Source organism: Prunus dulcis, chromosome 2, assembly GCF_902201215.1.
Source record: "Prunus dulcis chromosome 2, ALMONDv2, whole genome shotgun sequence".
Lineage (NCBI taxonomy): Eukaryota > Viridiplantae > Streptophyta > Magnoliopsida > Rosales > Rosaceae > Prunus > Prunus dulcis.
Genome location: NC_047651.1, coordinates 17,222,867 through 17,247,061, shown reverse-complemented (window position 1 = coordinate 17,247,061; position 24,195 = coordinate 17,222,867). Strand labels below are relative to the sequence as shown.

Here is a 24,195-nt window from a genome sequence, read left to right as displayed (position 1 = left end):
AGATATCTCCATAGGATACAATACAACATGGGCTAAGGCACATGTATCGCACGCCCTTATCTGCGCGTAGGATAGAGTTCCTTAACATACCCAACCTCAAAGGGTTATACATATCCAAAATTAATTTTAAAGAAAATCCTTATAAATATAATAAGAAAAAAGGAAAATCTATAAATGTAGGAAAAAATAAATAAAATATTGGTATTATCCAAAGAAGAAGTGCTTTTTCTGTCAAGTTTTTGTTTGCTTCTCAAACTCTATCCCATGAATAGTCCAATAAGGGAAAGCAAAGCAAAGCAAAGGAAGGATCATCACCCACTTCCACTTGTGTCACAAACACGAGAGAGAGAGAGAGATAAGCAGCTTTTTCTCAGAGAGTAAACTTCATCCTAGAGAAACGCATTCAGATAAGGACTTGTGCTAAACCCAGTAGTAAATACCGCTCTCTTTCACACACCGAATGACCTCCTCCTTTGTGCATTTCCCAAAAAACTGTTCGACCTTTAATGCCCTTTCAAAAATCTCTCTCTTTTCCTCTTTGTCTCTCTCTCCCTCCTACACATTCAAAGTTCCTGCCCTTTTCTTAGTTATAGACCTAGAGAAGCACAGAGAGTGCAAAACAGTCTGACCTTTAACCTGTTTGAAAAATGCCACTTTGACTCGGTCTTTTTTGACTGTTTACTTCTTGGGTTATCTTTTGCTTCCTCACACTTTGTGGTGCTAAACAAGAACTGGGTTTGAGTTTGTTGTGGCGTATATATTGGCATTGACTTAAATTTGTGGTTTTTTTTTTAACTGTAAATTTTTGGAGAGGGGTGGTGTTGAAGGTTGAACTTGAAGAGTTGAGCTTTGTGTGTATATGGTTATGGGGTTGCCTTTGAAGATGCTTGGTGTCAAAGGCTTTATAATGGGTTGGTGACAGTGGACCTGTTTCAGTCTCTCTGTTCTTTGCCTTCAGCATGAAGCCTTTTTATTGTTTCCCTTGGTTTGGTAAGCTGTAAAAGTAGCTTCCCTCTTTGTCTTTTGTCTAACTTATTAATATTATTAGCCTTTGAACTTTGAACTTCTTTTTCTCTTGCTTTCTTGGTTGCTAAAAGTTTTGCCTTTTGCTCTAATTCTGTTCCCTTTAATATTTTGCATAATTTTGTTTTGCTTTTCATAGTTCTTTCTTAAGCATCCGAAGGTCTATGAAGTTCCTTCTGTTTCTCTTAGTTTTTAATTTCATATATAGTTTTGAAAAGCTTCATCTGTGAAATTTGGTATCAAGATATGGATTTTGTTATGCTCCATTCTTGAACACATGTAAAATGTTGCAGTTCTTTAAACAATGTTTTTGCCTGGAAGCAGAACTTTTCAATCTAAAAATGCTTATTACTATTTCATAAGACTTTTTATTGTAGATATTCGAGTTTAAAAACAGAGTCTACATTCAATTTCCTGAAGGATTCTTGTCTAGTATTTGCAAATTGTGTCACATTCTTCTGAATTTTGTGCTTCTCTGTAGAGCTTGTCTTTGTACCGAGTAGTGAATGTTAGAGCAGGAGGAGACATTACATTGAGTTGCAAGGTTGGGGTCAGAGTTTCTTTTGAAAGATAGCTGAATAAATGCATGGATCGGAGGGACCCTATGGCATTATCAGGGTCAGCCTCTTACTTTACATCAAGAGGACTAACACAGTCTGGTTTACATGGATCACAAGGCATTCATCCCTTATCTAATCCAAACACAGCATTTCAATCCAATCTTGGGGGCGGTAACATTGGTTCAGCATTACCGATAGAGCCTTCTTCAGGTATTACACCTCATGGTGTCAATGTGGGTGTACCATCTATGCTGCCACCAGGTGAACCTGTGAAAAGGAAAAGAGGAAGACCTCGGAAATATGGACCTGATGGGACTGTTTCATTGGCATTGTCTCCTTCATCATCTGCTAATCCCGGGATGGTAACATCAACACCAAAGCGAGGTAGAGGGCGGCCACCAGGGTCTGGGAAGAAGCAGCAGTTAGCATCTCTTGGTAAGTTTCAATAGCAATTTCAGTTTCTGTATGTTGTTGACATTGACATTGATTAATGGGTGACTTGTAGTTGTTTGCTAATTCTGGTGATAGCTTGTTGAAGGGATTTTTAATTTTATGGTGTGGGTATTAAGTTAAGAGAAACCTCAGAGACTTTTGTTAGAGTATAATGCATCTTTTTACATTGTCATATGATCTGCTTTAGTTGTGCACTCTCTGGGATTAGTTGCTAGTTCAAATCTGCCTATAACTAGAATGTTCATTAGCAGAAGTAAATACACTGACATTCCGACTCGTTTGATGTACACTATCTCAACAAAATTGCAAAATTTAGTAGACAGGATACTCTAGGGGTGAAACAGAATTTAGGGTAAACTATGAGCCATATGGAACCCTGCAAGGGCGCTAAAATGTGGAATTATGTAGTCGCTACATTTTCAATAAAAGGAATTTACTGGGTTGGACAGAAATTTTTGAAAAACTTTGGATCATATACAGGTAGACACAGCAATGGTTAGAAAGGTCATGAAATACAAATTTCTTAGCAATCCAGAGAGAAGTTGCAGCATTTGATGCTGCAGAAAAAAATTGCGAATTTTTGTCCTTGGTAGCTTAATCCTTACTGTGAACCCATCGAAGATGCTAAATAATAAGCAGGAAGCCAATGAATCAAGTGGTTATCTAATTACATATTCAATATAACTTTGAACCATGCTTCCTACATTAGCACCTCTTTTTACAATCTTTTTATGCTTTTGATTTCGGCTTGACAAATTTCGATGTGGATTGTCTATACCAAACATAACAGCTACATTTTACTAATTTAGTTGTCTGTGAGAGCAGCATTCTTCCATGTGGGGTAGATTGGTTTAAAGGGGATTCATATGACATGTGTAGTTTAAATATATGCTTCTTGCTGCATTGGCACCTGTTGGTATGGGAATGATGTTGCAAAATGGTTGATTGTTTTGCTAGGTGAATTGCTGTCTGGTTCGGCTGGGATGGGTTTTACTCCTCATATTATCACCATTGCAATGGGAGAAGTATGTCATTATCTCATAAATATATATTCCTATATGCAAGCACTTACAATTCTTTTGCCATGAATAGTTCTCTGTTGATAAACTAAGGTGGCCAAGATATGGTGTCATTGGGCAGGCAGCTGGATGCCATTTATATGCTAGTTTTTATTTATTTCTTTCACTTTGTGTTGTAACCTTTCATACGTGGAATAGATTCTGATTAGGTCTGCAATCGAATTGAGTAGCTCAGACGCCTGAGCTTGATGAGGCCTGATTCATGAGTCATATGCCGGCTCATTTGTTATATAGATGTCTATATATTTGTTTATGTTGACATAGTACTTTTTATATTATTATTTATATGTAATTATGTAGAGGTATAGATATTATACATAATAATTACATTAAAGAATACATTTTACCGTAATGAGCCAAGCTTTCGAGTCAGTTTGAGTTTGGTAGTTTTGAGGTGGCCATGATTTTGATGTGGGTTGGCTTGTATATAGTATAAGACAAGCAAAGTTTCAAAGGAGCACCACGAACTGCCAAAGTATGATGATCATTACTTAAATGAAATCAATGCAAAATCTGATGGGAAAAGGAATAAACATTGAGGTTCTTCATATTAACTGGTGTGATAATTTTTCTGTTATTATTGCTATATTGGCAATCAAATTTTTGCATTCAATCCTATCATTTTGTATACATATTTCTTTTTGAAGTTTGATTTTTTTTTTTTAAATTACTAAAAACATTAGGTGGTACAGTATCTTTTTAAATAGTTGATGTATTTAAGCAGTTTCTTTCTTAAATCTGTTTATCTTTTTTTGTAGGACATTGCAACAAAAATAATGTCGTTTTCACAGCTGGGGCCAAGAGCTCTGTGTATCTTGTCAGCCAATGGTGCTGTCTCTACCGTGACACTTCGTCAGCCCTCAACTTCTGGTGGTACAGTCACATATGAGGTGTGAACACTTTATCATATTCCACTTCTAGCTCAGTTATGAGCTGTGTGTAGTAGATGAGTAATAAATTTTTTAATCCCTTGTGAAGGTTCAAGAGTCATTATAGGCTAAATGTTCTTGTATATTGTAATGTTTATGGTTATGAGGTGATGCCGGGAAACTGGGCTCATCAACTTCAGAGCCTTGTCATGAAAGGTTGGTTGAAGCTTGTCTTATATGCAAGGCAAATATAAAAGGCATTCTCATTTTTGTTAGTCATCATAAATTTCTGCTAAAAAACTATATGTTGCCAGGAAAATAATTCAAAATTAGCATATGTGTTATGTTTGTGGTAATTTTGTCCTGAAATCGTTCATGCACAAACATGTGTGTGCATGCATACGCACACTGACACACTTTTATGTATGTACCTTTTCATTTATCCTTCTGTTTTCTTTCAGTTAAAAACTTTGACAGTTCAATTTTTTATATGTATTGTTCTAGTAATATCAATTCCTTTTATCTTCTTTGAATCTTATTTTTCTATTTTCTGATAATAAACAGTTGCTTGTCTTTTGGATTGTAACTTCTTTAGGGACGGTTCGAGATAATATGTCTGTCAGGCTCTTACTTGCTCACTGAAAGTGGTGGCTCCCGGAACCGAACTGGCGGTCTGAGTGTCTCCCTTGCTAGTCCTGATGGTCGTGTCATTGGTGGAGGCGTAGGGGGGATGCTTATTGCAGCAAGCCCTGTTCAGGTAATAACTTCTTCATTGCTTTGGCCTTCGATCATTGTGTTCACTCAATAAATTGTTTTCATTCCTATGAATTGCCAATTGATCTTTTCAACATGGAAATTAAGGGACTGGTGCTGTTTTCTTTACAAATATTGTAACCGTTACCATAAATGGTAGTCACATAGAGTAGCGAGGTGATGAGTTCAACAGAACAGAAACATGCCAGGATAGTTTTTGGCTATTTAGTTGTGGTAAATTAAATTCAACCATCATTTCATTTCATGTCACAAATTGAACCAAAAGAGCACCATTGCAGTCATCTAAATGCTACAGTAGCTTAGCAAATGCCATAAAGGAGTTATCGTTGTTTTTCTTCCCTCTCTTTGTTAATTTTGAGGCTGAAACACACGATGGTTGATGCCAGGTGATAGTAGGTAGCTTCATATGGGGTAGCTCAAAGACAAAGAGCAAGAAAAGGGAAGCTGTAGAAGGTGCCACAGACTTGGACCATCAGACAGTCGACAATTCAGTTGCGCTAAATAGCATTTCACAAGATCAAAGTCTTTCTCAAAGCGCTTCATTGGCGGCGTGGCAGGCATCACGGCCGTTGGACATTCGTAACACTCATGTTGACATTGATTTAATGCGAGGGTGACTTGTTTTATTTACATGGGCGTTGTATGTACGTTTCAGTTTCATTCATGGCTGGTCGAACCTATTATTCATTGGAGCATCGATGATGGAAAACAGAAGCCAGCTTATTCTGGCCTTTGATAATTCTAACTTCATTTATCCATTGTAGACATTGGGGATGTACTCATATTTCTCTAGTTTATTCAAAATTTAGTTTGAAATTTAGCATTCTTGTACCATTCTCGGTTTCAATTCACTTTCATCTTTAGATATACTAAATTTGGTTTGAAATTTTCTCTTGTTGGACCATGTGACTTGTTATGTTATAGACTTCCCCTAGTTTCTTTTTCATTTCCCCAATTCACCTTTCGACCTTTTCATGTGTTTTCTACAATTTCGGCCACCGACAGAAGAAAGATCAAGCCACTTTTCCCGACACTTATCATGCTTTGTCGTTCTAGGAAAACAAAAAGAGACGGTTGAAAACAGAGGCATGCACACCATGCGCAGACAAAAATTCCGTGTCACATTAACAGAAGATTCAATATAGCTAATACATTAAAGAACTGCTAAGAACACATTCCACCATAAAAAGACATCAAGCAACAGACAGTAATGTAACTAAGCATCAGACCATGTGATATCTAAGCCACCCCATTGGCCTCGAGGCACACCCAATGCTTCCCAAACAGCCTTTGAGGCATCAACAATGTTGTTAGGACATGGAGGTTGATAATCATGATCCACATCACATCCCTCCATAGAGTCACACTCATCCACCACCATGGCCACCACACTGCGCCCGTTACCATCAATTCTGATGTGGTTATGGCACCTTCCTCCGTTGTTGTACCATCCAGTGGACAAAGCCACAACTCGGTTGCTGTCATTGTGGTATTTGTTGTCACATTCCGATGGACCGCCCCCATCGCCGCCTGCCTCGAAGCTGTTGAGAGTGAGGTAGGCCTTGGTATGCCGGGACAATGGGGGCGAGCATCGGTAGGTTGGGTACATTTTGCCTTCTACACAGCAGTCAGAGTCGTTCTCCTGGTTGCACTGTCCAGGAGGAGGCTGCCTTCCTCTAATTCTGCCGCTTGGACGGCATTGCTGGGCTTCTGTGACCAAGCAAATTGTTGAAAGGAGAATGACTAGTAGGACAGATGAGCCTCTGGGAAAAATTACTGAGCTCTTCATTTTCTGTGTGTTTCTCTCCATCTCTACTTGTGTTTCTCTCCAGCTCTTCATTTAAGGGCCATGGCCTATTGGCTTGATTAATTTTTAAAATGAATCCTCCTGCCTAAACAAAGCTAGGGGTCAAAATCTTTGTTAGGTATATATCATATACAGTACAAGTGGGTTTTTTTTCTATATATATATTTGAAAGGTTTATATAAAAATTATATTTGGGCTATAAATAATAAAAAGTCATAGGGAAGGTGGCTAGTGCGTGGTTGGTTTTTGTGCACTTCCCTCTATAGTTGGTATAGTGGATATGTGGTCACAAGTCCTAGTTTATAAATCTTGAATTAGTGGTCCATATTATTGTGCACAACCTTTCCTTGTGTGAGTTGTTTTTAAATAACTCTCAAAACTATGTGCCCAAAAAAAAAAAAAACAAAACAAAACAAACTCTCGAAACCATGAAAATTGGAGGGTTTTTGGCCTAAAATATCATTATCCACCGTTAAGATTCATGGTTAAAATGGTTTTATGGCAAACTTGAACTTGATCGTGTTTGCTTACTTTTCAGTTTTGAATTAATTGACTATTCTTTTTGCTTATTCAAGATGAGGAAACTTTTGCCTTATAGGGGAAGGAATGGTTTCTTTTATTGGTCGTATGACATTGGCATCCACATCAACATTCCAAAAAAAAAACTAGTTTCGAACTCACGACAACTTTCAAACAAGGTTTTCATACTATGTTAGACAATCACTAACCTCAAAAGTTTAAGCTTTTAGAAAAAGAATCAAGAATGTATATCAAAGTTAGACAATCTCTTGTAAAAGAAAAAAAAAAAAAAAAAAACACACCCATCTCTTCGTCTTTATTTGTTTGTTTGTTTTTTAATTTTTTTTTTTTTTTAAAAAGTGATTTTTTTTTTTTTTTTTGGTTACAAACTGGTAAAGCATTCAAGCCCTTGTGCGACAAGCAATCTACATGAATACTAGTGTAATAGATTATTCTATATGATACAGGTTTTGAAGGGTTGACTTCCATCTTATTGTCACATGTACTACAATTGTAAGTTAGAAATCCAGATGGTGGAGACTAGTTTGGTAACAAAACTAAAACAGAAAGAAAGTCCATATTGAAATAAAATAATTTCATAGAAAAACTAGGATGTTTTCATAGTGTACATAAAATGTTATAGAACACAACATTCCACAGACATTGACAACAAAAAGCAAATAAAACTATAGAGATACGGTACTAAAATGCAACTAAGCATCGGACCATGTGATATCTAAGCCACCCCAGTTGTCCTCAGGCACACCCAAGGCTTTCCAGACAGCCTTTGAAGCATCAACAATGTTGTTAGGACAAGGAGGTTGGTAGTCATGGTCGGCATCACATCCCTCAGTAGAGTCACACTCATCCACCACCATGGCCACCACGCTGCGCCCGTTAGCGCTAATTGTGATGTTGTTATGGCACCTTCCTCCATTGTTGTACCATCCAGTGGACAATGCCACAACTGGTGTGTTGTCATTGTGGTATTTGTTGTCACATTCTGATGGACCGCCGCCATCTCCATTTTTCTCAAAACTGTTGAGAGTTAGGTAGGCCTTGGTGCTCCCGGACAATGGTGGTGAACATGTGTAGGTTGGGTACATTTTGCCGGCAACGCAGCAGTCAGATTGATTCTCCTTGTTGCATTGTCCAGCAGGGGGCTTCCTTCCTCTAATCTGACCACTTGGACGACATTTCTGAGCTTCAGTCACCAAGCAAATTGTTGCAAGGAGAATTACCAGTAGGCCAATGGAGCTTTTTGAGAAAATTGCTAAGCTCTTCATTTTCCCTCTGTTTCTCTCTGTCTCTACTTGTGTGCTCTTGTGTAGGATGTGTTTGATGAATAAAGGCATTTGAGGGTGGTATATATAGCAAGTCCCAGTCCCAAAAGAACAATCAAAATTCAACAAATCTTCTCCATCAACGTAACGGACATGTCCTAATTGATTAAAGATTATTTGGATTAAACTCCCCAATGGAACATACAGAAAGTGACTCTATGGATTCCCAAAAGGCAAACACAAAGAGACAATTATATGTTCCATGTACAATATGCTATTCCATCTAAGAGAAGTCTTTGAACCCATCTGCTGCTAGCACTAAAATGTCCATTTTTTCCATAAATTATCTTTATAATAATCGATCAAACAGCGCCAAATCAGACCGTGACAGCGACGCAGCGATGCCTTCATGACTGTTAATATGGTACCATTGTTTGAACATTGTAATGCAAGCTATCGTTGCCTCCAAGCACTTAAGCTTATATTGTTTTAGGAATCCTTCCCTATATAACTATCCCAATATCACTCCTAATTGTGCATCAAAATTTGAAAAAGGATCAAGCTATTCAAGAAGAGAGCATGAAGAATACAATCTTATTAGTGTCTCTTCCTATACTGTGTGTTCTTGCTTTAAATTGTTTAGAGGTTGAAGCTCAAGTTTGCAGGCCTAGTGGCAAAATCATAGGAAAGAAACCTCCTCATGGAAAATGCAACACGGAGGACGACTCCGATTGTTGCTTTAAAGGCAAGATCTACACAACTTACAAGTGCTCACCCCAAGTGTCTAGCCACACCAAGGCAGTTCTAACCCTCAACAGCTTCGAGAAGGGAGGGGATGGCGGCGGTCCATCAGAATGTGACAAGAAGTATCACTCTGATGACAGACCAATTGTTGCACTATCAACCGGCTGGTTCAACAGAAAATCCAGGTGCCTCAACAACATTACTATAAGTGCTAATGGGAGGAGTGTGGTGGCAATGGTTGTCGATGAATGCGACTCGACGATGGGATGCGATGAAGTCCATGATTATCAGCCTCCATGCGCTGACAATATTGTTGATGCCTCAAGAGCAGTTTGGGAAGCATTGGGAGTTCCGAAAAACGACTGGGGATATATGGATATTACTTGGGCTGATGCTTAAAAATTATATATAATGTAAACAAGTAGTCTTTATTTTGTATTACTCTCATGTTGATATCAAAAGGAGTGAATTTTAATACAATGAAAAAAATATTTATAATTCATACCCTCATTTTCAAATTTTCATTCACAAATGACTCACAAGCTATTTGGAACGCTGTCGATTTGCTAAAACACTATTAAAATCATAAACCATCCGTCATTTTCCAATGTTTGAAAAATCGCTAGGCAATAGGCTGCGAGAGGCATGTAGGGGTCTAGCGCCCAGAGGAGTAATCGTGGCCTAAACAGCCGCCTAAGCCTTTTTTTAAATGTAATTATTTCGTATTACAATTATAAATTATAAATTTATGCCAAAATCATGCAAAATAAAAGGATATATAAAAGAAATCATTAACATTTTCGAACCTTGATATTATCTGACTTTTACTTTTGTATCTTTCTGCAACCTTGATATGAAAAAAAACTGCAAAAAAAACTGCCCATTTTGTTATGTTTAAAAGAAGGCCCATTTTAATACAATGTTTAAGTCCATTTTACAAACCCCAACCCGTCAGTTACGTGAAAAATTAGGTCTAATATCTTCTTCTTCCCAGCACCGCCTCAGCGCCTCTTACGCGTCGCCGTCTCCTGCGCTCTTCAACCGCTCTAAGTCGGCCCCTCAAAGGAAAAACGCCCGCCCAGGCGCAGCCTAACTCCCTGGCACGCACCCTTGATGATTAGGGTGAAATCGCGGTGGTGTTCTCCTGCCTAGGCCGATTTTTCGAACAGTTTTCATCAGTGCTTCATTATACTCTGAAACCTTGCATATAAACAACTTCTGTATACAGGGTGTTTAGTGAGACAATCTGTTATTAAAATGCACCCTTGTATAGGACAAGCTACTTGGATACAGGAAATGCCAAAAGAAAATGACAAGTTGTTTTGCATTTTCATTAGAAATCTATAACATTTTATTAAACAAAATATGATAATACAAGTTCTATCTAGTATATGTTCTCTATATATATAATAGAACACATGAAACATACATAGACATAAAGCAACAAGCTAGCCAGACAGATCACACTGAAGCCCAGCAATGTGATATCTAATTCACCACAGTTGTCCTCAGGCACACCCAAGGATTTCCAGACAGCCTTTGAAGCATCAACAATGTTGTTAGGACAAGGAGGTTGGTAGTCTTGGTCTGCATCCCATCCCTCAGTAGAGTCACACTCATCCACCACCATGGCCACCACGCTGCGCCCGTTAGTGCTAATTGTGATGTTGTTATGGCACCTTCCTCCATTGTTGTACCATCCAGTGGACAATGCAACAACTGGTGTGTTGTCATTGTGGTATTTTTTGTCACATTCTGATGGACCGCCGCCATCACCACCTGCCTCGAAACTGTTAAGAGTGAGGTAGGCCTTGGTGCTCCCGTACAATGGCGGTGAACATGTGTAGGTTGGGTACATTTTGCCGGCGACGCAGCAATCAGAGTCATTTTCCTGGTTGCACTGTCCAGCAGGGGCCTTCCTTCCTCTAATTCTGCCGCTTGGATGACATTGTTGAGCTCCAGTCACCAAACAAATTGTTGAAAGGAGAATGACTAGGAGGACAAATTTATATATAAAACCTATAAATTGAAGGAAAAAAAACTAGTTGTACTATATTTTTTTTATTTATTTTGAATGGTGTGTGAAATACCATTACCATCCTTGCAGTATAATTTTTAGGGGAAAAAAAAAAAATTATGATGGCAGTATTGTAATTTTTAGGTTTAAAAAAAAAAGACTAATATGGTATATTTGGTCCCTTCTTAGTTTGAAATAGAATAAGGAATAAGACAAGCATGGTAGCAAAACAAAAACTATGGCATGGAATATGAAATGAGGTGTTTGTCTATTATTGAAAAGAGAACAATTTCAACCAATGCAATAGGGTTGTGCAGATCCAAACCAATATCCGCTAAAATTGATCAATCCAATCCAATCCAATCTAATTTTTATTAGTTTCGACAACACTGGTGGATTGGATTGGATCAGAAAAATAGAAATCCAATTAGATCGGTTCAGATGATGAATCAAGAATTGAAAATCTAACATAAATCAAACCAATCCAATATACATTTATATTATATAATGTTTATACTATCATCTTGTTTTTCACTAATATATTAATCTTACTTTCACAAAAATTAAAACATTAACGTATTACCATATTTTTATCCCACATTTCTATACATGATGTGGTATGTCCATATCATATGCCACATTAATTAAATCAATGAAGTGTATTTTAATAAAGAAAGTTTAATTGACAATTTTTTTTTAAAGTGTTAATAAATCATAAAAGAAAAGAAAATGTTAAATAATTTTAATTGATATGTGGTTGTCTACCTCATCTGCTACATAAGGTAGTTTGGGAATGTGGTATACAAATATGGTAAGAGTAGCATTATTCTAATTTATATTAAAACTTAATATATTAATGTCATATCTTTCATCATATTGAATTTTGTATTATATGTAATGAAAGATTATGAAGTTTTTTGTCATGATTATTTTTTCATACAAACTGATCATCCAATCCAATCCAATGTACTTTGGATCCTAACTTCCAACCATATTAGATTGGATTGTAAAATTTGTAATCCAATAAAAGATTGGATTGAATTGGATTGGTAAAAAAAACCATTAGTTTCGAACCGATGCTCACCCCTACAATGCAATTTGGATAGTTGGGTCTTAGGGCTCATATGGTATGTCGGACTGTATTGACTAATTTATGTCGGATAGTATTAATATGTTCCTGAGAGTACTGATTGTTTATCAATAATATAATAATGCGTTTGGTGTTGTTCCGGATAAATAGTACCACTAAGTTATACTATGTTTGGTGCTATTTCGAATAACATCATATCAGACTATTTTTTTAATATAAAATTCTTTGATAATTTAATAAAAATTTAAATTCATAGGGAAATTGAGTAATTTAGTGGGAAGGGCTTTTAATTTACCTGCGGCTTGTTGCCATTAATCCCATATATCCATCCAACACCATGAATTTGCCTAAATACGTTTTAGTTAATTTAGTTAACTAAAATTTAATTTCCAGCATTGACCAAATTAAATCCAACAATCCACTCATCCTCCAAACTAAAGTTTGAATCTTGGAAAATTGAATTATGAACCAAACTCATCCACTCTCCAGCAACCAAACCCAAGCTTCTTGGTTGCTCTATGAAACATCGAGTTTCAATTCAATGCAAAACATAGACAATATAAATAATTCCACGATGCAATTACATTCCTAACCTAATTCCCATAAAAATAAAAACTCATAATCTAGTTTCCACAAAATTTAATAAAAGATGAAATATATAAAGAAAGAGAAGATGAAGACAGAATAAGAGAGAAGAAACATATTGGAGAGTATGAGAGAGAGATGGATACTTGGAGAAGATAGCAGATAAGAACCCTAGGGAGAAGAAAATAAAAATAGAATTTTTCACATGAATGTGTGTGTTCTTTTTCCTTTAACTGTATAATTAAGCGTGTATTATCTAAACAGGAGTGTGTTGGTTGTATTAATTAGTCAGGTAAAGAGAGTATTTAAAGTCCAACCCGTTTAAAATAGTCAAGTAATTAAAAAACACGACTTAACACAAAACAATTGACATTGAATATTTACTCCTATCCATTGTCTTATACAGTGTACCAAACAAGCAAAAGACAAAGAAGGAATCTTTGAACTTCTTGGAAGGTTAGGATTAGAATTTGGATAGTTGGGTCAAAATTCGGACAATTAATTAATTTGTATTTTGTCAAAGGGATATATGATTAGAGTACATGGAAATGAAAACAAAAACTTCCATGGGTATTATAGTAGAATGGGAACATCAAACTTAAAATTATTAAACTAATAATCCAAGATTTCCATTTCTAAAGTAGAATAATTCATATTAAACATGAGAGTAAAGTGAGTATATACCTTCTACGGTGCACATGCACCGATGCACCAAGATTTATAAATAAATAAAAATGAAACCTGTTGTTCAAGTCCTGTTTTTCTTTTTTGTTGGAGTTCCCAACTTTTCTTAATATTTAATCTTTGGCCTGTTTTTTTTTTTTTTGCGGAAAGAAACTGTCTTATTCTTTTTTTTTTTTTTGGGTCGAAATGTCTTATTTAATTTTTAGATAAACTAATCTTAACCCAACTAACCCAATCAAATTTTGAAACTTTATATAAATCCAATCGACCAAATTGAAATTTTTTTTTTTGGGAAATTCACAATTATACCCAATATAGAAGTTCAAATTATTAAAAAAAATATCTTATAAGAAACGGACTTTTTAAACATACTCAAAACTCATTTACAACATAACAAAAAGACTTTTAACTTCTTTTAAATTACAAAACTGCCATTGATTTCTTAAAACAAATCCAATCCTAAAATTCATAAAAAAAACTCAAAACATTCAATAGGGCATTAAAGTAATCAAATAATCAAAATTAAAGAAAAAGAAAGCTGCGTTAACATATATACTTTCTTTTTCTCTGGATAAAAAGAATATAAAAGCTATCTAAGATGAGGCACTTGCATGCAATGCTACCAAAGAAGCATAAATACCATCCTTGATACCGATCAAAGTTTCATGCTTTCCTTTCTCTGCAATGACTCCATTTTTCACCACTGCAATTACATCCGCACCCTTTATTGTGGATAACCGATGGGCAACCACGATTGTGGTTCGATCCACCATGATTCGGTCCAATGCATCTTGAACCACTTGTTCCGATTCAGCATCAAGAGCACTTGTGGCTTCATCTAGTAGTAGTATCTTTGGTGCCTTAATTACAGCTCGTGCAATTGCCACCCTTTGCTTCTGTCCACCAGACAATTGGATCCCCCGCTCTCCTACTATTGTATCATAACCCTGCATTGTTTTTCCAAACTTCACATGGTCAATCTTCAACGTTCTGAATAAAATTTTGTGAATTTTCACCAACTAGTCCTTCTCATTTATGCAGCACCATGGCAATAGATTATATTATAGTATTTGTGGCCAAAAGAAATTGACAAGCTTGTTAATTTTGTAGTGCCTACCTGTTGTAAACTACTGATGAACTTGTGAGCATTTGCCAATTCTGCAGCAGCTATAATTTCAGCCTCTGTTGCATTCCCTTCCTTTCCATATGCAATGTTGGCTCTGATAGTGTCATTAAACAATACAGGCTCCTGGCTCACCAGTCCCATTTGCTGTCTCAACCACTTGAGCTGTAGCTTTTGGATTTCAAATCCATCTAATGTAATGTGACCTGAATCAGGGTCATAAAATCTCTGCAACAATGAGACGACTGTCGATTTCCCACTTCCACTTTCTCCAACCAAAGCAACTGTCTGAATAACATAATTCAAATTTGTAAGTCCCAGAAACTTGAATTAGACTACGAGGACCAAATCTTATGCATTGTTTGAAATGAGTAAAAGAACAAAACTGTTACCAAGTTACCTTGCCATGATGAATGGTCAAGCAAAGATCCTGGAAGATTGGTACATCAGGTCTAGTTGGATACTTGAAACTGACGTGGCGAAGTTCAATTTCTCCCTTCACATTTTCTATAGTTGTTCCAGATTCATCACTAGAGTCTATTTTTGATTTCCGGTCAAGAATGGCAAATATGGAAGCAGCAGAGCTCTTTACTTTACCAAGATTAGGGGCTAGGGAACCTGACTGAGACACTCCAATAGCTGTCATCGCTAGAGCAAAGAAAACCTGCAAACCAGGGAAATGTTAACAATCGACTGAATGGACTAATGAAGATTTAATTCTCAAGTAACACATATTTAGCAGAGTTCGGATCCTCTGCTAATGTTTTCTCATCTATTTACTTAATTGAAGACTTGTAGCGCAAGGAATAAAAACTTACCCGGAAAACATCAGAGAATGTTGTCTTGCCTGCTGCAACAAGTCGGGCTCCAGCATAAAAACTGCAGGCATACACAGAAAAAAGAAAAAAGAACGAGAGCCCAAAACCTGTCCCACTGATTAACCCTCGTCTTATCCCTGTCTTAATAGGGCCTTCACATTTCTTCTGGTACAATTCAATCACCTTCTCTTCAGCACAAAAGGAAGCAATTGTTCGAATACTCCCCACTGCATCATTGGCTACTTGACTTGCGTCCTCATACATTTTCTGCAACAATTTAAAATTTTCAGCGTTGGCAAAAAGGATTGGTCTTATATATATATTATGTATGTCGTATTGGATGGTGTTTTGACTGCACCAGCTACAAGTTCTCTACTATAAAATTTTGTAAAGTTTGGACTTTGGAGAAACACCTTTGCATCTGCACTGAATCCTTTCAAGAACTTGACTTGAACATAACCAGTTAATCCTAATAGAGGCAGCAAAACCAGGATTATAAGAGCAAGTTGCCAATTTGCCACAAAAGCAATACACAAACCAGCAATTGCAGTTGCTGAATTCTCAACCAGCAAACCTAGTGCATCTCCAACCATCCCACGCAGAGAAGCTGCATCTGTAGAAAGCCTTGCACCAATTGCACCACTTGAGTGCTCAGGATCGTCAAACCAACTTACTTCCATGTAAACCACCTTCTCATAGCACATTGATCGAACTCGTTTTATTAAATTACACCCTGCCACAGCAAAAAAGTATTGTCTTGCTGGCACTGCTATGAAAGCTACCACTCCAAGAACAATGAAGATTAATGCCCAAAACTTCGAATCCTTACGGAGTTGAGGAGGTGGCTCGTAGAAGGTCTTGATTACACTGGATATCAATATCGAAAAAATAGGTAAGATTGCCCCATTGACTGCTGCGGCTATAGTACCCAGTAATAATACTGGGATCTCTGGCTTGTTCAGGTAAGCCAGGCGACGAAGTGAGACTTCTGTAGGCCCTCTTGATGATGCTGAAGCAGGAATATCACGTCCTACAGATGCTGTTTCAAGAGAATCGACTGCAGTGGGCACACCATATGTGATTGCGAAGGAATGACGGTTACTATTTCCGCTTCCAGATGATCCCCCGCTTATGGATCGTAAGTTTGAAAATCTTTGACTTGAATGTCTTCGAGAATCCACGCTGCCAAGCCTTTCGTGATTATTTACAGCAGTCTGTTCTGACACGCTGCTCATTTCTTGCAACCTTATAAGCTGGCTATATGCTCCTTCAGGGTCCTTAATTAGCTCAGAATGTGGACCTGCTCAGTTGAAAACGATCAGTAAGTGCAAAACCCATGCACTAAGAATAAGATGAATTGTAACATTATGTTGAACTATAGACAATACGATTAGGCCTTCGAATGGCAGAACAGGACAACATAAACAAATGCATTACCTTTTTCAACAATTGTTCCTCGATGTATAACAGCAATGGTGTCAGCATTCCTTACTGTGCTCAAGCGGTGGGCTACGACAACAGTAGTCCGGTTGATCATAATTCTGTCCAGTGCCTCCTGCACAATGCTCTCAGATTCTGCATCAAGAGCACTCGTGGCTTCATCTAAAAGTAGAATTCTTGGGTCTTTGAGAATTGCTCTAGCTATTGCAACTCTCTGTTTTTGGCCCCCAGATAGCTGAGTTCCATGCTCACCAACCATTGTGTCTAGTCCCTAAATGCATAAATCACAAAACCACAAATAAGAAAAAAGGAATTGAATGAGTTGATCGAAATAATCCGAGTTTTTAGAAAATTCATGTAACAAAATGATAAGATCACTGGATGTCTCAATAAGCTTCCATGGTCGTGGAAATTAAGAATTCACACAAAAAGTTCAGAGAACAAAATACCAGAACTTAGATGAAAGTTTAAATGAATTTAACCTGAGGCAGTTTGTCTATGAATTTAGCAGCATTGGCAAGTTCAGCAGCAGCCCTTATTTCTTCAGTGGTTGCACCATCCTTTCCATAGGCAATATTATCTTTAATGCTACAAGTAAATAAAACGGGTTCCTGGCTGACAAGGCCTATTTTCTGTCTGATCCATTTCAACTGGAACTCTTTGAGATTAATCCCATCAATAAGAACTTCGCCAGCTAGGGGGTCATAAAATCTCTCAATCAAACTGACTACAGTTGATTTACCACTTCCACTCTCTCCAACCAAAGCAGCAGTTGCACCACTAGGTATTGAAAGAGAAAATCCATCGAATATTTGTTCATCCGGTCTTGCAGGATAACTAAAATAAACATCCCTCAGTTCTATGTCTCCACGGATATCATGTAATTGTTGCCCATTAGTGTCAGAAGCATCAATCTCTGGCTTTCTGTCAATTGTCTCAAACATCTTATAAGCTGCAGCTTGTCCAGCAGAAAATGCACTCAAGCATGGAGATGCCTGCCCAAGAGACCTGAAAATTTATCATAGAAAGCAGAAAAGTTATATCTTGATCTTCTGAAGAATCACATATCAAATTTTGGACGGAAGGGGGGAGGGGGAGTAGTCAGTAGATCATGCAAAAAAGCAAACATTTTAACTAGTACAATAGTACTAGGATCAACAAATTTGTTCATTAAATTTTACTGAAATGCAACTTACATGGAGCCAGTCAACACAGCGAAAACTACATTGATGACTTCCCCTCCTGTATATCCTTTTTCAAGTATCATCTTTCCTCCAAACCATATAGCCAGAGCATAACTACACATTATAATCAGCATAACCGAACCAATTCCGAACCCAGATGCCAAACCCTCTTGCACACCAGAGTTGTAAGCTTTAATTAAGGAGTTGTTGTAATTAGCTATAGCTTGCTTTTATCCTGTAAACGATGCAACCTGAATTAGGAACACAAGTTTTAGTTCTACACTAAGAAAATAGAAATAATAAATGTTTTTTTTAAAGATCTTAAAGACAAGTAGGCCTACTGTTCTGATTGAACCAATTGTCTGCTCTACCACAGTTGCTGCCACTGAATAAGCAGTTTGTCCACTGGATGCCATCTTTGATATAAGGATGCTCATGACGGCACCAGAGAGGACAACAAGGGGGATAGAAGATAGCATGACAAGGGTGAGAAGCCATCCCTTAACAAATGCTATGACAAAGCCTCCTACGAATGTTGCAATTAACTGGATAAAAGTTCCTACCTGCAATAAGAAAATGAAAGAATGAGAGGTTACTGGAGAAAATAGCAACAGCTTAAGGCTTTTGTGTGTGGCATGTAAATACCTTCTCGGCCATGGCCTCTTGAATGAGCACAGTATCACCTGACATCCTCCCAACAATTTCACCAGTGTTAATTTCTTTATCAAAATAGCCAACATCTTGCCTCAATATTGTTTTCAAGCATAAACTTCTTATTCGATCAGCCTGTCTCTCTCCAGTGACCATCCAGCAAGACATCTCTGGCATAGAGAGAAAGCTACTAATCTCAGTTTCCAAAAAGCCAAATTATTTGTTTGGTGCACCAGCAGGCAGTTCAGTGTACTTACGTAGAAAGGAAGCTGCAGCAGCTCCCACCGCCAAGTAGACTAACTTTAGAGCCACCTGAGAATATTGAATTGGCCAAATTATATCTGATTAAGCCTTGTTCATTACAATTTCAACTAAGTTAGAGGAACCAGAGAACCAAAATAGATGTTAAAACAGAAGTAAGCTCAGTCATCGCAGTTCCAATAGAACTGGATAGAACAATATTACAGTCACATAATATTTACCTTGGAAACTGCATCAACCACTTCTTTATTATTCCCAGTTTGTCCAAAGGAATTAATCAAATCTCCAAAGATTATGGTCATTAGAGCGACAGAGGCCCCATTTCCAATAGCACTGATTGTACCAACAGACATTAGCAGGTAATCTGAGGAATCGGCAAAGGAGAAAAGCTTGTAATATGATACTGTTTTGGTGCCATCCTCCTGATGTGTTCCCAAAATTAATACATGCTCATTTTTTGCAATATCCCAAACTCCTAGTCGTATCGTTCACTCGAAAAGATAATTCACTTTTGAAAAATTTGCTTTTGGTAAAAGTTTGAGAAAGTCCACATAGGTATTGGCACATTAAAAGAAATCCGAATTATCAAAGATGTTCTTTTTGTGGAATTAAACAGTCCAAGCTTTCAAGATCAAGCTAATACTTCCACTATTAGCTTGTGGTTGAGAGGGTTAGGCTACTTCATAGTTGAAGACCAAAACGTCCATTGAGTGTAGAGACACTCGGCTAATCATCTAAGACATAACCCGCTTTTTATACTTATTCCATCATTTTCCTCGAATAAACTGCTATCGTCTTTTGACTAAAAAAAAAAAAAAAATTTACCTACACTATTAAGAAATTGGGTACGAAGGAAAAAAAAAAAATTATGAAATAGATCCACGAAAATTTAAGTCACCACATAAAATTGGCTTAAGAAATATACAAGTCATCGCGGAAAGTTTGGTTAAGAAATATCAAAAGTTAAGGGGGGACTTTTCCTTCATTTCTTGTCCATGTCCCTCGTCCAAACAGGCCCTAATGGAAATTTCAAGTACAAATCTTATGTCACAGTTCAAAAACAAAACTGCACAAAATGTAGTATTGACGATAATTAATTGTATTGTTGATTTAAAAAAAGTACGCCCAAAGAGAAGAGGTGGAACACAGTCAGAGGGATACTATCGTGACCATAAAGTGCATAGAGAGGGAAAGGCAAGCACTCCTTGCATTTAAACGTGGCTTGGTGGATAAGTTCGTTTGCCTTTCTTCATGGGGTTCAGAAGCCCAAAAACAAGATTGCTGCACTTGGATAGGAGTCTATTACTGTAGCAACAAAACAGGTCATGTTATTGGACTTGATCTTTCATACAAAGTTATGTGCGAAAATTATTATTTGCACTTCTAAACGGATTTCAATTGATTAAAAAAAGGAAACAAGGAATAAACAAAAGATATTGCAAAATATGCATGGGGTTCAGAAGCCTAAAGGGATTTTAATTGATTAAAATCAAGGAAGATCAAGGAAACAAAAATCATATTAGATTTCAAAAAACATTCCTATTATGAGTGCATAAAAAATGACATCTCTTACCCTTCAGATCAAATGTCTCATACGTGTTAAGTCATAATTCTGGAATTCGGAAATTGGTGAGCTATTTCAATCTAGTCGTTTCTGAAAATTAGAGACATCAATTTTGTTTTAACCCTACAGCTAAATGACACTTCCAAACCTATAGTAAGTTCTAGGAAATGCCAACACATGAGCTCTCCTACGTATCTTGATCTCTCATATAACATGATTGAAGGAGGAAATTCGAATTCTTTTTGCTAGGCTATGTAGTTTGCAAACATTGTATCTTGGAACCAATAATTTGAGTGGACAATTATCTAAAGTACTGCCAATTTGTGCTCAAAATTCATTAGTGCATTTGTGGATCATTCCTGGAATGATCTTGCGGGGTCATTAACTAATATTACAAGCTTTTCATATTTGAAAACCTTGAACCTTAAAAACAATCAATTGACTGAAAGAATATTTGTACTGTTGGAGACGGTTAAAATATGTTCCAGTATTATTACTTAAAAAACTATAAATTATGTTCTAAATTTTAAGGATGGACTATGTTTAGCCCTCCACAGTTGGAGATGGCCTAAAATGATGCCCTTCGTCCTCCTAATTGCCTTGACACAAATCAAGTCAACCTTGAACCCTAAACATTACGAAATATTTTGTTATGAAAAGTCTAATGACAAAAGTCACTATGATAGCGCCCTCCATGATTCTTTCCTAATTTTGGTTGACCCAATCAAAACCTCGTGTACTTTTCACACATCCATTCTTCCAATACAAAATTTCCATGAGTCATCTCATCCATTAGTCCCCAACGAAATCAACTTCCTATTCAGACCCAAGAAATAAATAAATAAGAAAAGGAAAAAGAAAAGGTCATTATTTGATTTGGATACTCTCCAGCATGCATCTTGCTTTCATTTATCAAGTCAATCAATATAGTGTGATTCAAAATAATGAAGAATTTTAAAATTTATTCAATTACTTAAGTCAAGTAAATACTCACTCACACTGCATCGTAAAAATTAGTATTTAACTTTTAATGTCTAGTAGGGCAAATGATTCGTGATCTTTTTCATGTCATGTTTGTTTGATATAAATATATGGCTCTATTTTGGTCTCCTGAGTGTGAATATCTTAAACACATTACAAGAATGATGAAGAAGCATTTGAACGGAAAGAATCTCATCTTTTGCAATATTCCACACACTCAGTCTTATCATTCACACATAAAGATAATTCACTCTTGAAAAATCTGCTTTTGATAAAAGTCTGACAAAGACACGTTTTTAGAAAACCCGAATTATTAAAGATGTGCTTTTTGTGGAACTAAACAATTCAAGTTTTCAAAGTCAAGCTAATACTTACACTAGCAATTGGGTAAGAAGGACAAAAATTATGAAACAAAGCCACGAAAATTATGTCACCAAGTAAATTTTGCTTAAGAAATATATAAGTCACCACGGAAAGTTTTGATTAATAGGGCACTTTTTCCTTAATAATGGAATTTCAAGTACAATGTAGTATGACGATATCTTGCTTTCATTTATCAAGTCAATCAATATAGCGTGATTCAAAATAATCAAGAATTCTAAAATTTATTCAATTACTTTGCATCGTGGAAATTAGTGTCTCACTTTTAATATCTAGTAGGGGTAGATGATTCGTGGTCTTTTTCATGTCATGTTTGTCTTGTATAAATATATGGCTCTGTTTTGGTCTCCTGTCTGAGTGTGAATGTCTCAAACACATTACAAGGATGATGGAGAAGCATTTGAAAAGAAAGAATCTCATCTCAAGTTGAAAGGATGTGCCAAAATTAATACATGCTCATCTTTTGCAATATCCCACACTCTCAGTCGTATCGTTCACTCATAAAAATAATTCACTTTTGAAAAATCTGCTTTTGGTAATAGTTTGATAAAGACACGCATGTCTTTAAGAAACCCGAATTATCAAAGATATGCTTTTTGTGGAATTAAACAATCCAAGTTTTCAAAGTCAAGCTAATAATTACACTAGCAAAATTGGGTAAGAAGGAAAAAAAAATTATGAAACAGAGCCACGAAAATTATGTCACCACGTAAAGTTTGCTTGCGGAGAGTTTTGATTAACAGGGCACTTTTTCCTGAATAATGGAATTTTCAAGTACAATACAGTATTGACAATACTTAATTGTATTGTCAGTTAAAAAAAAGTGATAGAGGCTATAAATGTTACATTAAATTAAACTTACCCACTAGATAAGTGAAGTGGTTGGATAATTTTTTTTGTATAAGTTTATTCTCACAAATTATTTATGCACAAAATTGACTTGAGATGAAGTAGAGTCAAGACTTGCATTCTTAAATACAAATCAAGTAATTCTTAAATAGTTTGGTGCATAATCTAAGTCAATAGTTGTGCGGGAAGAAAAATAAGAAATTTTGGGGCAAAATTCAAGTAAGTACTATCTAATAATTTGAAACTAATTTGTCAAGAATTTTCTCCCGTTAATGCATCATTGAAAAAGTTGGGTTCAATTTAGCACACTCTCAAAACTTTTCTCCAATATAAGAATAGAAATTATTGAAATACAGTGCTTGTCCAGTAATGTATTTAGAAATCATTTTCATAAAATGTTTTTATGAAATGAAACAGAGTAAACAAATTAATTTCCCAATTCAATGAAGTTTCTGTGCAAAAACACACACAAAAATGAAAACGCGATGTTCTTATGTGAATTCCACAGCATTAATTTATATTAATTTTGACATGTGATATTTTACTCCACTTTTATTGTTTTGTCTTGTATGAGAACATGTTGCTCTGTTTTAGCTTACATCGGGCTTCAACTACATGCATGCTATTCTTCGTAAAGATTTTTCCCCCCTATATATATTTGATGCAAGCTCGTATATGGAGAAGGACGGAGAAAACCATATATCAATAATTACACCCTAAACAATTGGATCGTGTTGATCTTGCATTTGAATCTATTAACATGCAGGGCCATGGAAGGTGCTTGAAACTTTTTCTTGCATTTGCTCTGCTTTTGGTACAGTACGCCAAAGGAGGAGAGGTGGACCACAGTCACAGGGATACCAATGTGACTGGGAGGTGCATAGAGAGGGAAAGGAAAGCACTCCTTGCATTCAAACGTGGTCTGGTGGATAAGGCCGATCTCCTCTCTTCATGGGGTTCAGAAGCCCAAAAACAGGATTGTTGCAGATGGGTGGGAGTTTCTTGTAGCAACCAGACGGGCCATGTTATTCAAGTTGATCTTCATGGACTGTATTCTTTGCAAGGTAAGATGATTAGTCCTAAACTGATTGAGTTGCACTATTTAGAACATTTGGACCTTGGTGGGATTAATTTCATCGGGATCCCAGTTCCAGATTTCATTGGTTCTCTATCCAATTTAAGATACCTAGATCTGTCTTGGACTTATTTTGGAGGCAAGTTTCCAAGTGAGGTTGGAAATCTTACGAACTTGCAGTATCTTGCCTTAGAAGGTAATAACTTTACAAATGCAGAAAATCTTGACTGGCTTCCTCTTCTTTCATCATTAAGATATTTGGACTTGAATTTCGTGAATCTCAGCAATGTTTATGATTGGTCGGAAGCCATCAATAAGCTTCCTGAACTAACAAACTTAACACTAGAGGGCTGTGATCTTCCTTCTCCAATTCTTTCCACT

The 24,195-nt window shown here is 36.6% G+C and overlaps 6 protein-coding genes across 6 annotated transcripts; 3 read left to right on the top strand and 3 right to left on the bottom strand.

The window, feature by feature from the left end:
* The first annotated feature begins 238 nt into the window (after positions 1-238).
* Positions 239-5,585, top strand: LOC117618483 (AT-hook motif nuclear-localized protein 9). The gene is made up of 6 exons (XM_034348040.1): positions 239-990; positions 1,505-2,018; positions 2,994-3,061; positions 3,874-4,005; positions 4,580-4,741; positions 5,145-5,585. The coding sequence occupies exons 2-6, from the start codon at positions 1,610-1,612 to the stop codon at positions 5,373-5,375; spliced, it is 1,002 nt and encodes a 333-aa protein (XP_034203931.1). The 5' UTR covers positions 239-990; positions 1,505-1,609; the 3' UTR covers positions 5,376-5,585.
* Positions 5,586-5,855: 270 nt separating this feature from the next.
* Positions 5,856-9,510, top strand: LOC117620286 (kiwellin-1-like). The gene is made up of 2 exons (XM_034350450.1): positions 5,856-5,874; positions 9,020-9,510. The coding sequence occupies exons 1-2, from the start codon at positions 5,856-5,858 to the stop codon at positions 9,508-9,510; spliced, it is 510 nt and encodes a 169-aa protein (XP_034206341.1).
* Positions 5,863-8,370, bottom strand: LOC117620282. Its single transcript, XM_034350447.1, has 2 exons — positions 7,804-8,370; positions 5,863-6,460 (listed from the first exon to the last, which is right to left on the bottom strand). The coding sequence occupies exons 1-2, from the start codon at positions 8,368-8,370 to the stop codon at positions 5,975-5,977; spliced, it is 1,053 nt and encodes a 350-aa protein (XP_034206338.1). The 3' UTR covers positions 5,863-5,974.
* Positions 9,511-10,495: 985 nt separating the features above from the next.
* Positions 10,496-13,503, bottom strand: LOC117618289 (putative ripening-related protein 1). Its single transcript, XM_034347882.1, has 2 exons — positions 13,488-13,503; positions 10,496-11,130 (listed from the first exon to the last, which is right to left on the bottom strand). Exons 1-2 carry the CDS (start codon positions 13,501-13,503, stop codon positions 10,496-10,498), a joined length of 651 nt encoding a protein of 216 aa, XP_034203773.1.
* A 577-nt stretch (positions 13,504-14,080) lies between these two features.
* Positions 14,081-18,540, bottom strand: LOC117620288 (ABC transporter B family member 4-like). The gene is given in 9 exon segments (XM_034350452.1): positions 14,081-14,434; positions 14,605-14,898; positions 15,011-15,274; positions 15,429-15,695; positions 15,842-16,728; positions 16,866-17,139; positions 17,351-17,876; positions 18,065-18,303; positions 18,394-18,540. Coding segments are annotated over 9 exon segments (3,243 nt in total). The 5' UTR covers positions 18,532-18,540.
* A 4,959-nt stretch (positions 18,541-23,499) lies between these two features.
* LOC117618288 (receptor-like protein EIX1) lies at positions 23,500-24,145 on the top strand. The gene is made up of 2 exons (XM_034347881.1): positions 23,500-24,010; positions 24,099-24,145. Exons 1-2 carry the CDS (start codon positions 23,500-23,502, stop codon positions 24,143-24,145), a joined length of 558 nt encoding a protein of 185 aa, XP_034203772.1.
* The last annotated feature ends 50 nt before the right edge of the window (positions 24,146-24,195 follow it).

Excerpts from the sequence above, each read along its gene's own strand:
- LOC117618288 (XM_034347881.1), top strand. The coding sequence starts at position 23,500 with ATGCAGGGCCATGGAAGGTGCTTGAAACTTTTTCTTGCATTTGCTCTG. Across the intron at positions 24,011-24,098 it reads GCAGTATCTTGCCTTAGAAG|CAATGTTTATGATTGGTCGG; the intron begins GTAATAACTTTA and ends CGTGAATCTCAG.
- LOC117618483 (XM_034348040.1), top strand. The coding sequence starts at position 1,610 with ATGGATCGGAGGGACCCTATGGCATTATCAGGGTCAGCCTCTTACTTT. Across the intron at positions 3,062-3,873 it reads TCACCATTGCAATGGGAGAA|GACATTGCAACAAAAATAAT; the intron begins GTATGTCATTAT and ends CTTTTTTTGTAG. Across the intron at positions 4,742-5,144 it reads TTGCAGCAAGCCCTGTTCAG|GTGATAGTAGGTAGCTTCAT; the intron begins GTAATAACTTCT and ends GGTTGATGCCAG.
- LOC117620282 (XM_034350447.1), bottom strand. The coding sequence starts at position 8,370 with ATGAAGAGCTTAGCAATTTTCTCAAAAAGCTCCATTGGCCTACTGGTA. Across the intron at positions 6,461-7,803 it reads TAGATATCACATGGTCCGAT|CAATGCCGTCCAAGCGGCAG; the intron begins GCTTAGTTGCAT and ends ACAGAAGCCCAG.